Below are 19,636 nucleotides of genomic sequence, written 5' to 3'. Positions count from 1 at the left end.
TGAATAAATGTCCATGTGACTCACCAAATAATTCTCACTTTGGTTGTTGAATTGACTGCACGTGTTTCTCCCCCTCATGGAGTGAGGTATGGCTGCTTAGAAGAAGACACAGGTAGTCTAGATAACCTCAGGTGCGTCAGCATTCAGTATATGTTTGCTAAATGAGTAACAGTTCACACGTTCACACACATCTCCTACAGTTTATTGAATTAGAACTTGCCGAAGTCACTCAACATTTGTTTTGACTGGGGGGGGGGGAGGGTGAAAAACCTTGGTTATTTCATTCCACATGGTGTTTCTGAGATCATATGTTTCCCACTTAGGGTGAGCACAGAGCAAGTGGTCAAGATATCCCTCAAGCCGAAACCAGTTTGGCTCAGTGGTAGAGCGTCGGTCTGCGGACTGAAAGGTCCCAGGTTCAATTCCGGTCAAGGGCATGTACATTGGTTGCGGGCACATCCTCAGTAGGCAGTGTGCAGGAGGCGGCTGGTCGATGTTTCTCTCTCATCGACGTTTCTAGCTCTCTATCTCTCTCCCTTCCTCTCTGTAAAAAATCAATAAAATATATTAAAAAAAAAAAAAAAAGATAACCCTCAAGTCTGTTCTTCATTGTGAGCCAATTCCTGGCAAAGGCAATAAATGGTCGCCACAGGTCATAAGATTGTGCTCATAATATAGCAGTATGTGTTAAACAGTTTTGAGAAATTGTTTAACTTCCTGCTGGCATGGACAGGTCCCAGTTAGGAAGCACAGTACTACTTTTCCCGATTTACAGTGCCAATTGTCAAGGGTGCATAGGAATTTGCAATTTGACAAAATCAGTTTTTTGACAACGGGGGCAATCAGTCTGAGGCTTCACAAGTAGCAATCTGTGATCGAAGTGGCAGGATTTTTTCTGAAATATTAGTGGTATGTATGCTTTACGACAGGAACAAACCATTGATCTGATTCTCCTCTTCTTACCCCCCTTTTTAACAAAACATAAAACAAAAACTTCTTGATGTGGAAGTTGAAATTAAGGAATATACTCTGTTGATCTCTGCCGCTCCCCCGTCCCCAACCGTAGTATTCATTTATTTTCTGTTATGTTGCAGTATTCTGACAAGTCCCTGTACACCCAGCTGTGCTTTTACCGGTACATTTTTGATGTGGACTGTGCACTGGAGAAACTTACGACCGATCATGAGAAAGGTACGTTAAAATACTGTAATTACCTTGGGAATTTGCATCATAAAAGCCAGACCTACTGTGTCGGGCTGTTCACGCAGCATCACACTGTTGTCTCCGAAGCAGGCCGTGGGGGCCGTTGTGAGCACAGGCATTCCCTGCGTGAGGGGTACTAGCGTAGGAATCCCCGGCCTTGGCCCCCACAGTCTGTCCATATTGTTCTCTATTAAAGCGGGGCGTTGGGGGAGGAGCTGTACAAAAAGGACTCTTTAAACGCTATATTTTGAAAATGCTATTTTCAAAAGAGTTTAGTAATTGTAATAAAGTAAGCATAGGCAGCGTGATCATTGCACCTGCAAAAACCAGATATTACCGCAAAAAAATTAGCCCCGGAGTGTGTCTCTGCTGGTCCCTAAAAGCCTAGGTTCGCTTTGAAAGAGAGGGGTGGAGTGGCGCTCTTTATTGACTCCATCCTACGAGAGCATGTGGGTACTGCGGCCCCGGTGATCAGCCGTTGTCTGTAACCCTCACAAGTCCTGCAGGCACTGTGAGGCGTAACGGGTCTGGGAAAAGCTTTGTTACATAACTTAAAGTATTTGAACATGTCATGATAAGTGCGTGTGTTTTTTTCCTCCTACCTGAAAATCACATTGACAACTTTTCTATTACCTGTAAAAAAATAAAAGAGGCAGATTTATACATCTTTCTTATTAGTTACCTACAAAGTGTTTATGTTGTTTGTCAGTGAATATCAATTCAGCATTTTCTTGGTCAGTGTAAGGGCTGGAGGCATACAGAAGCCTGCAATACTGCTGGATTTCCACAGAATCCCCATGCTGCCCTTGATTTGGTCTTATTTTTTTCCAGTTCTAGTCATAATTGACTTCCATTTTTCCATCAACAAGAGGGGCTAGAGATTATGGTTTCTAATGTCTTGACTTCCTGGGTTTCGCTGTCCTTGAATCTAAAACCTTTGGGACTGATGGAGGAGTTGGTTCTGATATTTGTGTCTTGTCTTTAGCTGTTCAACAAGAACTTGGGTGATTTCCACAGCATATTGTCAGCGAGATTATATAGAGAAAAGACTTCTTCTGTCCATCAGTAACTACATTTTCAAACTTTCATGGCTCATATCTAGTCCATGTTTACATGCAGTATCATCAATAGCTGCTTCTCTTTTCACCCAAAGACGTTTCCTTGAGGCTAAGGTGGTGTGAGTTGGGAGGATTAAGGACGGATTCTCAGATGAGTACATTGTCAACTTCTCCCCCTTTGCTTCTTTCTGAATCTAGCCATCCCAGATTGTTCCCTAGATGTTCTCAGACTCTGAGGGGCTAGACTCCTCTTCCAGATATCTCTAACATCCTTATCTGAGGGGCTGAATCAGTCTTAGGATCAGCAGTTTTCAAAAGTCTGGTGACTCTGGGAGACTTATAGGAGCAATCTGGAAAGTCGCTAGAGACTTACTCCAGCTTCTTAGAGAACATTAAGAAATGCACATGTCACCGAAACTGGTTTGACTCAGTGGATAGAGCGTCGGCCTGCGGACTGAAAGGTCCCAGGTTTGATTCCAGTCAAGGGCATTGCACATTGGTTGCGGGCACATCCCCGGTGGGGGTTGTGCAGGAGGCAGCTGGTCGATGTTTCTCTCTCATCGATGTTTCCAGCTCTCTATCCTTCTCCCTTCCTCTCTGTAAAAAATCAATAAAATATATTTTTTAAAAAGAGGGAATAGAGCAGCCACTGGAAGCTTCTCGCTTGGCAAAAGGGAGCGGTATTGACAGAATTTGTACACTCAGGTGATTTACTGTCATTTGCTTTTAATAAATACACTATCCAGAAGTTCAGGGCTAAATGGCACTAAGTAGATTATCAATGGGCTCTTTTGCATGTCAGCAGGCTAAATAAAATATAAGAGAAGGGTACAAATTGTATGTCTGATGGAAGGAACTTCACAAGATGTCCCAGAGCCTTTTGTTTCATTTATGGGATTTTAATTATTGAAGCCTTTTTTCTTTGAGCTTCCCTCTGCTTATTTATTATTCCTAGATTTTAGTTTAGGAATGAGTGAATTACCTGAAATCTCCTTGCTCAGGGTGTTTTCAGATCCCTCAGTAATGTTTTGTGGCGTTAGGATATTTGTTAGTGGTAGGATATACACTGAAATACTGGGTCATGCTTACCTGTGGTTCTACCAAGTGACATCTGAAAAGCTCTCTCCTCAGAGTCACCGGCAGCATATAAAAATCTAAATCCATGAATCCTACCCCCAGAGATTCTAATTCAGCTGTGAGGTAGAGTTTAGGAAGCTCAACTTTTTTAGAAAGTCCCCCAAGACAATTACAATATACAGGTAAGTTTGAAACCCCCTGTCCTGGGCACTCTGAACATATCAGTTGAATGGTTTCTAAAAGAGAATTAAACACAGGTTGAAGTCCACAGGGAACAATTGGAGAACAAGAATATTCTTATAGTCATTAGGGGAACAATCACATGGGAAACTTCCATAAATGTTAATTAATTTAACATATATACAACTCACTTCTCACTTTATAAGTTGGGGTGAAATTGCTTTCTTCTGATTGATGTTCAAGGGTGACTTGCTATAAAAATGAATTGAGCCCTAGCCTGTTTGGCTCAGTGAGTAGAGCATCAACCTGCGGACTGAAGGGTCCCGGGTTCAATTCCAGTCAAGGGCACATGCCTGGGTTGCAGGCTCGATCCCCAGTGTGGGGCATGCAGGAGGCAGCCAGTCAATGATTCTCTCTCATCATTGATGTTTCTATCGCTCTCTCCCTCTCCCTTTCTCTCTGAAATCAATAAAAATATATTTTTAAAAAATGAATTGAAAATCTGTGGGATCTGGAGGGCAAATATATTTATTCAATTTGGACCAAAGCCAGGACACTAGTACATATCACCGTCAGAAGTCCTGTGAAAAACAACAGTCCTTCCACACAGTTATGTTATTGAGAATGGATTCTAAGTATTATCTGTAAACAAGTGCCCTGGCACTGGCGTGTGAAATTTTTACTGTAAAATCTCCTTTACTGTCAGTAACAACCTTTCCCTTCACTGAGATTGTCTTACCATTTCTACTACAAAGCCTGTATTTTAAGGGTTGCACTTGGATGGTGGTTTGTTGCCTTTTTTTAATATGATTTTATTGATTTTACAGGGAGAGGGAGAGAAAGAAACATCAATGAGAAAGAATCATTGATGGGCTGCCTCCTGCATGCCCCCTATTGGGCAACCCAGGCATGCACCCTGACCAGGAATCGAACTGTGACCTCCTGGCTTATAGGTCAACACCCAACCACTGAGCCACACCAGCCAGGCCTCTGAATGGTAGTTTTAATTTTTGTTTGAAACTTAGCAATTTTACTTGGGAAAAAACACAAATTATTGGAAAGAGGTTTATTTATTTTTATGGTGTAAAGTAGCTCTTGTCAAAGCTTTTTCCTATGCTTGGCTTCCAAACAAAGGTTTACAGGCCATTAGCCCATAATGTGAGTTGACCCCATTTGGTATTTTCCCCTTTTCTTTAAAATGGTAAAGAACTGTTATTCACTTTAGTGAAGTGTTTACTGCCTCTTCACTGTAACTACATAACATTTTAAAAATCTTATTTCTGTGGGACTTTGGCATTATTATTGTAACTGCCGCAGAATGTACACAGATGGCATAATAGATCCAAAGGAAGTTTTAGAGGAACATAGTGGCAATGTATAAAGTAAAAATCCATTTCCACAGTGGCAGCACATTATAGTCCCATTTGACCGCCTCAGCCCATGGGGCCTTGGCCTCAGTAGGAGTAAGTATACAGTTTGGGGGAGACATGAATCGGTTCAAGTTTTTGCCCAGTTGTTTCAGTTAAGTCTGCTTTAAAAGTGCAGGAGGAAAAAGGAACCTCTTTTCTCAGCGGAGCCTTTTTTATTTATTCGGCACCAGTAAAAACAATACCTTACATATCCTATTATGTGTTCAGTGCCACCCCAGATGTCAGAGGGGCCAAGGGGGCATTGTTGCCTGCCCTGGAGGAGCTGAGCATCATGGAATAATTGACCATTGGGGACAGGCAGATTCAGCAGGAGCTAAGTGTGATAAACTGCCAATCTGGTCAAATTTTGTTTTAGAAGTAAAGACAGGGAGCCACTAACTACGTTTTTCAAGTAGATTTTATTTTTAGGGCCGTTTTAGGTTCCCAGCAAAAATGAATGGAAGGTAGGAAGATTCCCCGTGTACCCTTTTGCCCCCACATATACACAGCCTCCCTCATTATAAACATCCCCCACTCGAGTGGGATATTTGTTCCGGTTAATGAGACTGCATTAACACATAATCACCCACAGTCCATAGCTTTCCATAGGGTTCCCTCTTGGTGTTGGACATTCTGTGCTTTTGGTCAAATGTCTCCACCATTTATAGTACCATACAGAATAGTTTCACTGCCCTAAAAATCATCTGCACTCTCCTTACTCATTCTCCCTTCCCCCAGCCCTGGCATCCATTGATCTTTTTAAAAATATATATTTTATTGATTTTTTTACAGAGAGGAAGAGAGAGGATGACCAGGCCTGCAGGGGAGGGCAGTTAGGGGCAAACAGGCTGGCAGGGGAGCTGTTAGGCATCAATCAGGCTGGCAGGGGAATGGTTAGGCGGCGCAGGGGTCCTCAAACTTTTTAAAGTGGGGGCCAGATCATGGTTAGAAACATCGATGAGAGAGAATCATCAATCAGCTGCCTCTTGCACACCCCCCACTGGGGATGTTCCCACAACCAAGGTACATGCCCTTGACTGGAATCAAACTCGGTACCTTTCAGTCCACAGGCCGATGCTCTATCCACTGAGCCAAACCGGCTCCGGCGATCTTTTTACTGTCTCCATAGTTTTGCCTTTTCCAAAATGTTACATGTAGTTGACCCTTAAACAACAACAAGGGTTAGGGGTATTGATCCCCCACACAGTTGAAAATCCACTTGTAGATTTGACTCTCCCAAAAATTTACTAGTAGCCTCCTGATGACTAAAAGCCTATCAATAGCATAAACAGTCTATTAACACATATTTTGTGCATTTCAAACCCAAGTTGTTCAAGGATCAATTGTAGTTGGAATCAGACAGTATGTGGCCTTTTTACCGTGGCTTCTTTTATGAAGCTGCACTTAGTACAATACATCTCCTCTACGTCTTTTTAAGGCTCAATAACTCATTTCCTTTTAGCGCTGGATAATATTCCATTGTCTGGATTTACCACAGTTTATCCATTCACTTACTGAGAGACATTTTGGTTGATTTCACGTTTTGGCAATTATTAATAAAGCAGCTATAAATGCCTATATGCAGATTTTTGGGTGTAGATAAATTTTCAACTCCTTTGGGTAAATACTAAGTATGATTGCTGGATCCTATGATAATGGTATGTTTCATTTTGTAAGAAACTGCCAAACTATCTTCCAAAGTGGGGTTATACCATTTTACTTTCCCACTGACAATGAATAAGAGTAACTTTTGCTCCACAACCTTGCCAGCATTTGGTGTTGTCAGTGTCCCAGATTTTTGGCCATTCTAATAGGTACAAAGTGATATCTCATTGTTGTTTTATTTTATTTGATATAGAGCCCTGGTGCACGAAATTCGTGAATGGGGGTGCGTGTCCCTCAGCCCAGCCTGCACCCTCTCCAATTTGGGACCCCTCGAGGGATCTCCGACTGCTTGTTTAGGCCCAATTCAGGTAGGATCAGGCCTAAACGGGCAGTCGAACATCCCTCTCACAATCCCGGACTGCTGGATCCCAACTGCTCGCCTGCCTGCTTTCCTGATTGCCCTAACCGCTTCTGCCTGCCAGCCTGATCACCCCCTAACCATTCCCCTGCCAGCCTGATTGATGCCTAACAGCTCCCCTGCCAGCCTGTTTGCCCCTAACTGCCCTCCCCTGCAGGCCTGGTCCACCCCAATTGCCCTCCCATGCAGGCCATCTTGTGGTGGCCATCTTGTGTCCACATGGGGGCAGCCATCTTGTGTGTTGGAGTGATGGTCAATTTGCATATTATTCTTTTATTAGATAGGATTTTTTTAAAATATATTTTATTGATTTTTTACACAGAGAGGAAGGAGAAGGGATAGAGAGTTAGAAACATCAATGAGAGAGAAACATTGATCAGCTGGCTCCTGAACACTCCCTACTGGGTATGTGCCTGCAACCAAGGTATATACCCTTGACTGGAATCGAACCTGGAACCTTTGAGTCTGCAGGCCGATGTTCTATCCACTGAGTCAAACCAGTTAGGGCTCATTATTGTTTTAATTTGCATTTCCCTGATGACTTGTAGGATGTGTAACATCTTTTTATATGCTCTTTTCCATTTGCGTATCTTTGGTGAGGTGTTTTTGGCCCATTTTTTTTTTATCGGCTTGTTTGTTTTCTTATTGTTGTATTTTAACAGTTCTTTGTATATGTTGGATAATGGTTCTTTATTGTTATTACAATGAATTTGAACTGTTTATGTTTTTTTGCAAATATCTTATCCCAGCTTATGTCTTATGTTTTTATTCTTTGCCATTTCACTTTAGTGTTTGATCTTTCCTTATTTCTAAACACTTTTTTTCTGTTCCTGTTCTCTTACTAGCTGCTTAGTTCCTCTTACTCTGTGCCACCTATTTGTAGCAAGATGATATAGGGTGGCTAAGGGTGCCATAACAAAATACCACAGACTGGGTGGCTTAACCAACAGAAATGTATTTCCTGACAGGTCTAGAGACTAGAAGTCTGAGATCAAGGTTTTGGAAGGGTTTGTTTCTTCTGAGACTCCTTGGCATGTAAATGGGACATCTTCTCCATCTTCACATGGTCTTCCCTCTGTATGTGTCTGTATCCTAATCTCTTCTTTTAAGAACACCAGCCCTGTTGGTTTAGGTCCCACCCTGGTGACCTCATTTTAACTTAATTACCTCTTTAAAAGCCCAATCTCCACAGATATAGTCACATTCAGAGGTACTAAGGGGTTAGGACTTCAACCCCCCAATTCAATATGAATTGGTGGAGGAACACAATTCAGCCCATAACAGATGGTCTTGGTGAATTGTTTTCTATAAACCCCTTTGAACATGTGGCATTTGTCTGCTAGAATTGAAATGCCAGGATTTAGAATTCCGTGTTGAAGAAAGGAATTGGAGCTACATAATAAAGGTTAGCAAAAAGATGGTGCTTTAACCTTGGCCGTATGAAAAGCATCTGGTAGGAAGCTCAGGTTCTCAATGGAGTCTCTTCAGGTCGGACCCATTTCTTGCAAAGGGACATGAGCAGCTTAGAGTGCCATTGGCTACTGAGCAGTGCCTGTCAGCCAAAAATTTCAGTCACTTCCTCTTTTGAGCTTTGTTCTTACCTGCTTGCTTTACCCATATTTTTTTTCTTAAACTTTTCGATTTCTTGCTCTTCTGTCCTTTCTTTATGCATCTGTAGACATTTTTTGTTTTCATTAGTGTCACCCAGGACTAAGCTGTCCCTTTGTAAGGTACTTTGTAGTTCTTGTCATCCTTTCAAATGTCTGTTATGGGTCCTCTCAACAAACTGCTTTCTAGGGTAGCAATGGATTGTGCCCCATTGTACTGATGAAGAAATTGAGTTATGTAATATAACTTCCTTTGCATTCTCATAGCACCTTGTGGGTGAGTGCCCTTCTCATAGGACTTATCCTGTGTCCTGAATTGTTTTGACTTCCTCTTCCACTGAGTTCATTGGGGCACAGGGATGTATCTTATTTATCTGTGCTTTGCCCATTGGAGCCAGCTCACTAAATTTTGGTGAGAGAATTCTTAGTGGAAAATAAGGCCACACAAGCAAATAAGGATTTTGGAGGAATTAGTCTTGTGAAGCAATTCTGTCTATGAATGGAGGGCAATGCGCAGTAAAATTCTAGAACCTCCTATATTGCTTAGCTTGACTCAAGTGTGCCATGGATTAATGCCACAAAATTTCTTTGGCATTTTCAGATTTAATATCTGCTATTTCAACACTTGGTGAGTGATATTAAAGACGGGTGACGTAGTATCTCTCATTTTGCTGATGCCGCATTTGAATTGAAGTAAAAGAATGTGAAATCCCTTAGCTACACAGATACAGGGCCCTGTTCTCTGTTCACCATCAGCTAAATACATTCATGGAGTGGTAATAATTGTCTTACTTTGTGGGAAATAGGGACCTAAAAGAGAGACAACAGCTAGTATGAAAAGTGAAGGAATCTTAAGAAGTGATTTTTTTTAGCCAGAAAATAAGTTTTATGGAAGAAGTTATATGGTTTAGTGTACATGCGTATTTGGAGCTTTCTAAAGGTCTCAAACAAGTCCCATTGAGTGTTAAGGATTTCTATTTTATTTCCTGAACGGCTAACATGAAAGCAGGAGAGTTTTATTATTGCTAGAAATAGTACTGAAATAAAAGTAGTAGAGTCCTTTCTAAGCCAGCTGACATTCTTAGAATTAGAATTTATTTTGTTAAAACCTCACAAGGCGATAGAAAGAAGCCTGTGTCAGAGCCTATCTGGTCCAGTTCTTTTATCGCTTTTTTAAGCCCCTGGGTTAGTCTATTGAAAAAGTTGTTGTTGGATTTTAGAAATGAGCCTTTTCTCTGTTTTTAATAACTAATAACACGTGAAACACACACAAAAACAATTCACACCTATCAAATACATACGGTAGAAAGTCACTTAAGCACCAATTTGTGCTTAAAATCGTATTTTTTTAAATAATTGTGGGAAGATTGTTTAGAAAAATAAATTTTGAAATGGGTAGCAAATCCTATTTTCCTTTTTCTCATTTTCTTGCAAATAAAAAATGATCTGAGGTTTGTTTTGAATTATTCCTTTGATTAGCTTAAGGGAATTTTTCTCAGAGGGAACTAACTAACGGTGCAGTTCAGAACATAATTAGCTGTCTGTTTATGGCCGGGAAGTGATTGTGGAAGCACAAAGAAGTTTGATAATAGAAAAAGTGGCTCCCATAATCCTGGGCTTCTGGGGCTTTTTGCTGTAGATGTTATTGTTAGATATACATAATTTTAATCTTCAATGGCTTAGGGTAGTGGTCGGCAACCTAGGCTCGCGAGCCACATGAAGCTCTTTGGCCCCTTCAGAGCGGCTCTTCCACAAAATACCACGGCCTGGGCGAGTCTATTTTGAAGAAGTGGTGTTAGAAGAAGTTTAAGTTTTAAAAATGTGGCTCTCAAAAGAAATTTCAATCGTTGTACTGATGATATTTGGCTCTGTTGATTAATGAGTTTGCCGACCACTGACTTAGGGAAATACAACATAATGTTATAAGTCCAAAACTAAGGAACCATTATGATTCAAATTTGTAGTTTATATGCAAGGTGGAAAAATTAGGAAGAAACACTCAAAATTATTTATAGTTGTCATCTCTGCATGGATTATGTTCTTTATTTTCTCCTTTATATTTGTAGGTACTTCCTAAATTCTTCTATAATCTGAGCATGTATTGCTTTCACAACAAGAAACAAATTATAAGCTCTGAAATTTTACAAAGAAATACTTTACTCAACTTATAATAATTCTTCAAATAATTTACCATTGAGGGAGAAAAGCACATACAGATGACCCCACACCAGCTTTTTTCTCTCCATACCTTCCTCCTCTCCCCCCAAGTCAAACCTCAGACCTTGTTATTCCACTGTGATCAGTAAACCAGCAGCAGACGCATCACCTGGGAACTTGTTAGAAATGCAAAATAGCAAGCCCTCCCCAAACCCACTGTATCAGTATCTGCATGTTAACAAATTCCCAGGTGATTCTTGGCACATTGAAGTTTGAGAAGCACTGATCCAACACACTCTCCCATCTTAATACCTAAGGCCTGGTACTTCCTTCAACTTTACTCACCCCTTGCTTCGAGATACCCTTGTGTGAAAACTTCAAAATGGCAAATGTGCAGACTACAGAAGGCCTACCCAGGTTTAAAGTAGAGTTGGTATGACAGTCTGGTCTTTTAAAATATATTCTGTGATTAAGCTCAAAAATGTAGCGGCCTAAACTGGGCCTGACAGGGGTGAGGCAAGAAAGCATGAGTTCTTTAACTGGAAGGAACGAGGGAGAAGTAAATGAGGGTTTTCAAAATGCCTTTCAGCTTCTCAAGATTAGTGGCTTTTAAAAGAGAGACCCAGAATGCATTTCTGCATCCACTTCATATGAGGGCCACTCTGTATGTGCCCAGAGGCGAGTTTCACCCACTCACCACATTCTAGCTACATTGATATAGCTCGTCTGTAAAGATTTCAAGGCATTAAACTAAATTTTTTTGGAAATGAAAACAAAATTCTGTTGTTTCTTATTTTGCTACTAAAGGGTTTACTTCGGAATTGACTTTTCCTGGTGTTGCCGACTTTTCTGTTTTTATGCTCAGAATAAGAATAATGAAGGTGACATTTTTCAGTGGCAACATGGAGCCTCTTCACGTGGCTTTGTTTTCCTCTCTGAATACTGCCAGTTTTGTTTTCAATTAAAGATGTCTTTACATGGTGACAGAAGAGAGACTACAGTTTTCCAGGAAATTTTCACTGGAGTTGCTTTGCCCGTAAGTGTAGGTTCTGTACATTTTCTGTTTTCCTCTTTAAGATAGCTAAAGTAGTATATACCCCTAACCGGTTTGGCTCAGTGGATAGTGTCAGCCCGTGGACTCAAGAGTCTCAGGTTCGATTCCGGTCAAGGGCATGTACCTTGGTTGTTGGGCAAAAACCCAGTAGGGGGTGTGCAGGAGGCAGCTAATCGATGCTAGCTCTCTATCCCTCTCCCTTCCTCTCTGTAAAAAATCAATAAAATATATATTTTTTAAAGTAAATAAAGTAGTATATGAAAGTTGTCATATATTTGGGCAACGAACTCTGGGTTCTAATAAGGTGCCTTTCTTTAAGCCCATTTCTGTAAATATACACTCAACCTTTGCATGACAACAGATGTTAGTAGTTTTATAAAAGTCCTTTTCCGTTTTGTCTTTTCAGTGGGCAGGTTTCTTGTCCCTTTTGTAGTGACAGGTACGCAACACAAACAAGGGCACCAGTGACGCAGTCTATAGGTGATAATGCCATGGTTGATGGTCTTCACCTGCAAAACATTTTTTTTTTTTTTAGTGCAGAAAATTGGGAAAACCTGGTAATATTTTTTTCATGTACATTTAAAAAATATACTCCTGTCACCAGTGAGGAAAAAATATTAAGCAATTTTCAAGCAGTTAGACCGTAATGCGAGCTAATCACTTTATTTTGAAGAAAAGCAGTTTTTAAACAGTTGAGCTAGTAAATTTACTTTTAAAATGTATTGTGCTTACACAGTAGATGGTTTTATTTCCATGATGTTTTTTACTACATAATTACACATCTTAATTACATAATTACTATCATAATTATTATGTAATTGCATGTACTTCCACTAATTACAAAATCAGGAAGTGTAATGATCTAGTAAAAACTTTATGAAATTTCATGCACTAAAATTACTTGAAAGGCTATTCCAGTGGTCTACCGGAAGGCTTTCCGTGGTTAGCCTTCCTCCTTACTATAGTTTAGAGATTGAACCCAGAGGCCAGTACAAGGACAACAACCATAAACAGAACAGCACTAAACTGAATGTTGTGATATAGGCAAGTTGGCCCTTGCTCTTTATGAATTAAAGCCAGGAAGTGCTTGAATTTTTTTGTGATGATGGAACGATGATGAGAATAATATATTATGTTTGATAAGGGTATCAAAGAAACTTCCAGTGGGAAGGGCAGTTCTTTCTTAGGAAAGAAAACCTTAGTAGAATTGACAATCAAGGTATTTAGGTTACAAAACAGCCAGGCCTTCTATAATTACATAATATGAGTAGCTTATTTAACATATCTCTACCTTTAAAAGCAAAATAATATTATTATTTAAAATCTTGTTTCTTGCCTAAACCGGTTTGGCTCAGTGGATAGAGCATCGATCTGCCGACTGGAAGGTTCCAGGTTCGATTCTGGTCAAGGGCATGTACCTTGGTTGCGGGCACATCCCCAGTGAGGGGTGTGCAGGAGGCAGCTGATTGATGTTTCTCTGTCATCGACGTTTCAAGCTCTCTATCCCTTTCCCTTCCTCTCTGTGGAAAGTCAATAAAATATATATATATATATATATATTTTAATCTTGTTTCCTTAGTTTGAAGAGGGCTTTTTTTCCCCCAGTTTGTGTTTATTTACTGATATAGGAGCAAACATATCAACGAAGCATATTTTTTTTCTCCTGCTACTTGATGTCAAAAGCAGCTTTTGAGACATAAACGTACATGCACAAACATGTAACATCAGATCCTAAATAAACACAGAAGGTTTAATTCAATAAAGCTATGATGCCTTTACCATTCAAGACGACATGCAAATTGCACAGTAAAACAATAGTCATGACAGCAAATTAGATATGACATCTAAATTACACTACAAAGAGAAATACCAGAACCATTTTTGGTCTGTAGGAGTCTATTTTAGCCCAGGTTTAAAACCCAGTCTTTATTGTCTAAGTAGGGTAATGTTGTATAAGACTAATTGGGGAACTTGGTTGAATTAATTGCAGATTAATTAGGAAGAAAGGGCTTATAATACTCGTGGCAAAAAGGAGAGAAGATCCTTTAAGTATCATGATAGAATGTGCTATAAGTTTTAGGAATAGTAAATTATTGTTATTTGTATAACATCTATAATGCTCTGTTCTAACATGACCTAAATAAAGGTTTAGATATAGTTATACTAAATTTTCTCCTCACAATTCATGCTTTTCACTTTTGAGTCAGCTACTTAACATGTATATTAGTTACTTCTTTTAAAAATGCAGTCTTTTTTTATATTTGACATCTTAATTCTTTAATTACAACTCCAAGGTGGTAACACCAGAATCATAATTTTGCAGAGACTTGAGTAAAGTGATATTTGTGACGGAAGACTAAAGGTCTGTAGTGTTAGGAGCAGATGATATTTCTTTTTTTTTTTTTTTTTTCTAAAATCTTTTCTTAAGAAGCACTCTTTATGGTTTTATCACTTATTGACTTTGTGACTTTTTCACACCAGCTAAAATTAGTAATAAATATGACTTCTAAAAAGTTCATGAAAGATATGAAAACACAACCCCACTTTCTTCGAGCAAAATGGAGAATTTGTAGTCATCCAGAATTGCCTCATGCTCTCAGGGATATTTGGGATTGAAACACGTTTAGTCTAATTCTAGCGTTTTTCTGTAGTGGTTTGAGATTATTCTTAAGTTGCATATCCTTTTCCTCTTTGGAATCTTTGCTTAGCTCAGAATTTAGTATCTCCATCATTTATTTGCCTTTACTCTGTTCTGATAACATTTCTTTTCAGAAGTGTTTATGCTCCCTTCATGAAACAACACTTACCTCTTATACGTCTTCTTAATCTTTTATTTTTGTTTTTTACCAATTGTGTGTGCCACATCAGAATAGCCTTTAAATTTTCAAAGTTTAGTGTTTTGCTTGGTCTTCACCTTTCGAATTACAGTGCAGATTTCATTTTTGAACGGGCTTAATGTTTAAACTGACTGGGGTTTTGTTTTATTTTCTTGCTTTTCGTGGAATGTAGCATATGTTTTTATTATCCTCTGTAATTCTTTAAATTTTTAAACATTATATAAAGGAATCACCCATAACTTTGGAAGTTTAATTGTGTCCTTGTGGTGTCTCCAGCTACTCACTAGCCCCAGGCCCAGATCTGGTGTTGATTTGCATGCGATTAGCCAGCGCCCATGTATTATTTTATGCTGTACTATCATGTCCATATGATGGGTGCTACCCCTCATATGCAGAAAACACGCATCATCAATTTGACCCATTCTTAGAGTCGTTTGTCTTATAGTTGTCATGAATTTATTCAGATCCATCAGAATTTATTCTCTTACCTTGTGGCCAACAGGACGGTAGCTAGACTGAATTAGTAGCCTGTCATTGAGTTCAATTGAATTAACATTGATTGCATTCTCTCCGTTAGAGGCCCTGGGAAACCTTTATCCCCTTAGCGTGTGAGCCCCGCTTGCCTCGGCACCGCCCTTAAAGCTGAGGGCTTAACCCAGCTGTGGTCACAAAAAGATAGGTTTGCCGGCTCTTTAGAGACTAATATGCTTTTCTCGTTTTAAGAAATCATCGTAAAACCTAAATTGAAAATAGGATTTCTTTTAAAAACAGGTCCGTGTAACCCTGGTTTTCTCTGTTTCTCCCTTCTGCACACCCTGCCCACCCCCCCAAATTAATTCAGCCGGTGTTTGTTGAATAATATGTAAAGGACACAAGTATAAGCAAGACCTGGCTTTGGAGGTAATAATAGTTCTGATTGTTCCTTATTCATGCATTCACCTCTAAGCACCTATTCTTTCTAGGACTCTGCTCTTTGTGGAGAACATTCCCATCCATTATCTTCTACTTTTCCCATTGGGTAGGGGCAGTTGGCATTTTTCAGATGAAAAAACAACCTCAAAGAGTTGAAATGACCCTCCCGAGGTAGCAAAGCTGGGGGGTGTGAGAGCCCAGCTTGCTTTCTTCTGTGTCACAGCTGCCTTGTTCTTAATCTGGTAAGCAGGGAAACTTCAACCTGAAGGACTTGAGTCTAATGCAAGGGAGTGGCACGAAGCGCTGTGAGATCTCCTCGTACAGTTGAGGGAAGGCGTCCTGGTGGAGATGGACTCTCAGGCCTTGAAGAATGAATAAAATTTTACTAATGAACAGAATAAACTGACGAACCAAAGGTCCAGAAGCATGACTGACAGATCTCAGAGGGGAGGGGTTGAGGGGACAGGAAGAGATTAACTAAGGAACATATATCCATATATGTATAGCCTATGGACACAGACAGTATGTAGGGAAGGCCTGGGGGACATCTGTAATACTTTTTTTTCCTTCTTCTGTTGCTTTAAATATATTTTATTGATTTTTTACAGAAAGGAAGAGAGAGGGATAGAGAGTTAGAAACATCGATAAGAGAGAATCATCGATCAGTTGCCTCCTGCACACCCCCTACTGGGGATGGGCCCGCAACCAAGGCACACGCCCCTGACCGGAATCGAACCTGGGACCTTTCAGTCCACAGGTCAACGCTCCATCCACTGAGCCAAACCGGTTTAAGGGTGAATTATCCCGGCAGGTATGGCTCAATGGATAGAGCGGCATCCCGTGGACCAATAGGTCATTGGTTCTATTCCTGGTCAGGGCACATGGCCAGGCTGTGGGCTTGATCTCCAATAGGGAGTGTCCAGGAGGTGGCAGATCAACATTTCTCTCTCGTTTTCATCTCTCCCTCTCCTTTCCTCTCTCTAAAATCAAGAAAAAACATATTTTAATAAAAAGAGTGAATGAGATTTTTTAATTACCATTTTATTTATTTTTTATATTTTTTTATTGATTTTTTACAGAGAAGAGAGAGAGATAGAGAGTTAGAAACATTGATGAGAGAGAGACATCTATCAGCTGCCTCTTGCACACCCCCTACTGGGGATGTACCCGCAGCCAAGATACATGCCCTTGACCGGATTCGAACCCAGGACCTTTCAGTCCGCAGGCCGACGCTCTATCCACTGAGCCAAACCGGTTTTGGCTTGAATGAGATTTTAATACGCACAGATGCACTTAGTTTGAGAGTAAGTTTTGTCTTTCTTGATGTTCTTTCAGTGCCCTATTGCCTATCTAGCTTTTATAAATCAAAGACCCTCATTTGACAAATGCATGATGATTTTAAATCATATTTGAGTTGAAGGTGTAATCAAAAAGTGCTTATTATGGCACTGGCCTATACAAAGCTTTCAAACCAAGACTGCAGGCTGGAAGGCTGTTCTCTCTTCACTCCGCACTATACCCACTGGTGCCACTTTCAAAGAAGTTGACTCCATCCTGTAGGATACATCTGTCAGGAGTGTATTAAAGTGTTTTCTTATGTTAAATAATTTAACTCAGAATATGATAATGTAAGTATTTTGACACAAAAACGTTACATACTGTGATTTATCCACTTATCTTAAAGCAGATGTCTTTAAAAGAAAGAAGTACGATAAGACAAAACAAAACAGGAATAGGAATGAAAAGGGATGAATGACAGACTGAACTAGTTTTATTTAGAGGATAAAAATAAAGTCCTGCTAGCATTATGACCATAAAATATAAAAATGTTTTTACTTGAAGCATGATGAATTTTTTTTTCTATCATATGGCAAACATTTCGACTGGTACGACTTATTTATAAAGTAATTTTTGTTGCTAAAATAATTCGCATGTTTTATTCGTATGTTGTATATTATCTTGCCAAAAAAAATGTAGATGCTGAAAAGTCAGTAAAATCCAAGGTAAAAGAGAAGGTCTAAACCTGAGCCCATTTTCTGGAAATTATTCAATAGCGCACAATCTGGTCTCTCGGTGAAGGCTCTACCACTTTTAACAAATGCGCCACAGTGAATTTATTAGTATGCTACAAAGAAATTTTCAAAATAATTAAGACTAAACTACACTTGTCAAAATAAATGAATGAAATACAATCTTGAATCATCCTTCTTCGCTTATTGCTCATTTGCATAATTCAGTAACTTACACGGGAGTCTTTCAGTTATCGGTGAGAATTAGCAAGGTTCTGCCATTCCTTGTTGCACGGGCAGAATTGCACCGCCATGCAATTAGCTATTCGAGGCATGGACCTACGGGAAACACCAAAGAGCACAGCAGAATCTAAAGAGACAAGGCAGGGGATCTAAAGACAAGAGACAATCAAAGACACCCAACAAACTCAAGCTGGTAGACCACAGGGAATTTTGAATGAAGCCTCTTAATTTATTTTGAGAATAAGAAATCAGTAGTATGACAGAAATCTCAACAAGATTAGCTGACTAAGCCTACTTAAAAAAAAATACCTCTATAGTGCATGGTGCGCCAGGTTAACCACTCGTGTTTGTTAGTCTGTATACAGCTCAACAAATAGCCGGCAAGGCCTTTCATGGGCATATAGTGCTTTCCATTCAGGTTTTCTCTCTTTGAAGGAGGTCATTTATATCAATGAGATCTGGAGATGCAAATTGCTCTCCCTATAAGTGAGGGGTCATTCCTTTCACAGCAGACTTGCTCATCTCTTTCATAGCGGTTTTGTTATTTTTCCACTGCTCCCAGAGGAATGATGGGAACACCCCAACCCCCGTTGGGCCCCCATCTAAGTTAGTCTCCAGATCTTTTCCCTGCGGTTCTGGGAAACTTTTGTGTGCCCATCGTTGGGAACAAAACAAGCTGCTGGCAGCGGCCTTTAGGCCTGAATCAGGAAATTTTTTTCCTTCCTTCAACCTGAAATATCATCTCTTCAGATTTGCCTTTTTTTCTCACCTGATTCTAAGGAAATCTTTAATTTATATATATATATATATTATTGATTTTTTTACAGAGAGGAAGAGAGAGGGATAGAGAGTTAGAAACATCGATGAGAGAGAGACATCGATCAGCTGCCTCTTGCACACCCCCTACTAGGGATGTGCCCGCAGCCAAGGTACAATACATGCCCTTGACCGGAATCGAACCAGGGACCTTTCAGTCCACAGGCCGACGCTCTATCCACTGAGCCAAACCGGTTTCGGCTAATTCTAAGGAAATCTATTTGTCATTGCAGCAGAATGCCACTATAACATGCTAAGGCATGTGGGGAATTCTTGAGAGCAGTGTCCTGAAAATGTCATTTTTTGACTCCCAAATGATAGAAGCTCATAAAAATGAGAGGAACAGAAAAGTAAAGGGATCGACTTAAGGTTAGCTCTGAAAACCTAACTTCTGATCCATTACTGAAGTGGAAGGAAAGATAATATTTATCTTTTGCCTAAGCTTTTAAAGAATCATACAAACATTCCACAGGTTTTAGCCTCAGTGTTCAGGAGTCTTAGGAAGAAGGGGTTTTATTCACACTGTTTGAGCACTCTGTAAATATTTGTTGTCTTGTTCCTTCTGCTAGCATTTGTTGAGCAACAAGGGCATTGACCTGGGCTCCTCAAAGGAGTGGTTAAAAGCCCCCCCTCTCTTTCTCTCTCCCTCTCTCTCTCTCTCTCTCTCTCTCTCTCTCTCTCTCTCTCTCTCTCTCTCTCTCTCGTCAGAAAGTTCAAGTTTTGGCTTTCCACCTCTTGCTAGATAAATAACCTTGGGGTATGTGACTTACCCTCCTGCCACCTCATCTCTACAGTGGCGATGAGAAGAGAACCTGTCTCATAGGGTCTAAATTAAACATGATAATATTGAAACAGTGATATGTAAAATGCCTAGAACAGTGCCTGGCACATAGTAAGCATGCGATAAGCATCGGTTGGTTTTTTTACTTCTGAGAATAATGTTTTGTCCAACCCATTTAGTGTTATGGTTACTGTATCTGAACTGGTTTCTGTAGCCTCTCGTTGGCCATGTTTTGTTCATATTTGTGTCTCCAGCATGTAGCATAGCACC

The 19,636-nt window shown here is 40.0% G+C and overlaps 1 protein-coding gene and 1 long non-coding RNA gene across 2 annotated transcripts in view; one reads left to right on the top strand and one right to left on the bottom strand.

The window, feature by feature from the left end:
• Positions 1-19,636, top strand: part of POLA1 (DNA polymerase alpha 1, catalytic subunit) — a 311,394-nt gene that overhangs the window by 244,671 nt on the left and 47,087 nt on the right. The window contains exon 36 of the mRNA XM_084869425.1: positions 1,095-1,191. Within this exon, the coding sequence (XP_084725551.1) occupies positions 1,095-1,191 (97 nt within the window). The remainder of the gene's footprint in view (positions 1-1,094; positions 1,192-19,636) is intronic.
• Positions 1-19,636, bottom strand: part of LOC311614722 — a 520,998-nt gene that overhangs the window by 463,126 nt on the left and 38,236 nt on the right. The gene's annotated exons all lie outside the window — the stretch shown is intronic.

This window comes from Pipistrellus hanaki (assembly GCF_964339955.1).
Source record: "Pipistrellus hanaki genome assembly, chromosome: X".
In the NCBI taxonomy this organism is placed as follows: domain Eukaryota; kingdom Metazoa; phylum Chordata; class Mammalia; order Chiroptera; family Vespertilionidae; genus Pipistrellus; species Pipistrellus hanaki.
This window is presented reverse-complemented; position numbering and strand designations above follow the sequence as displayed.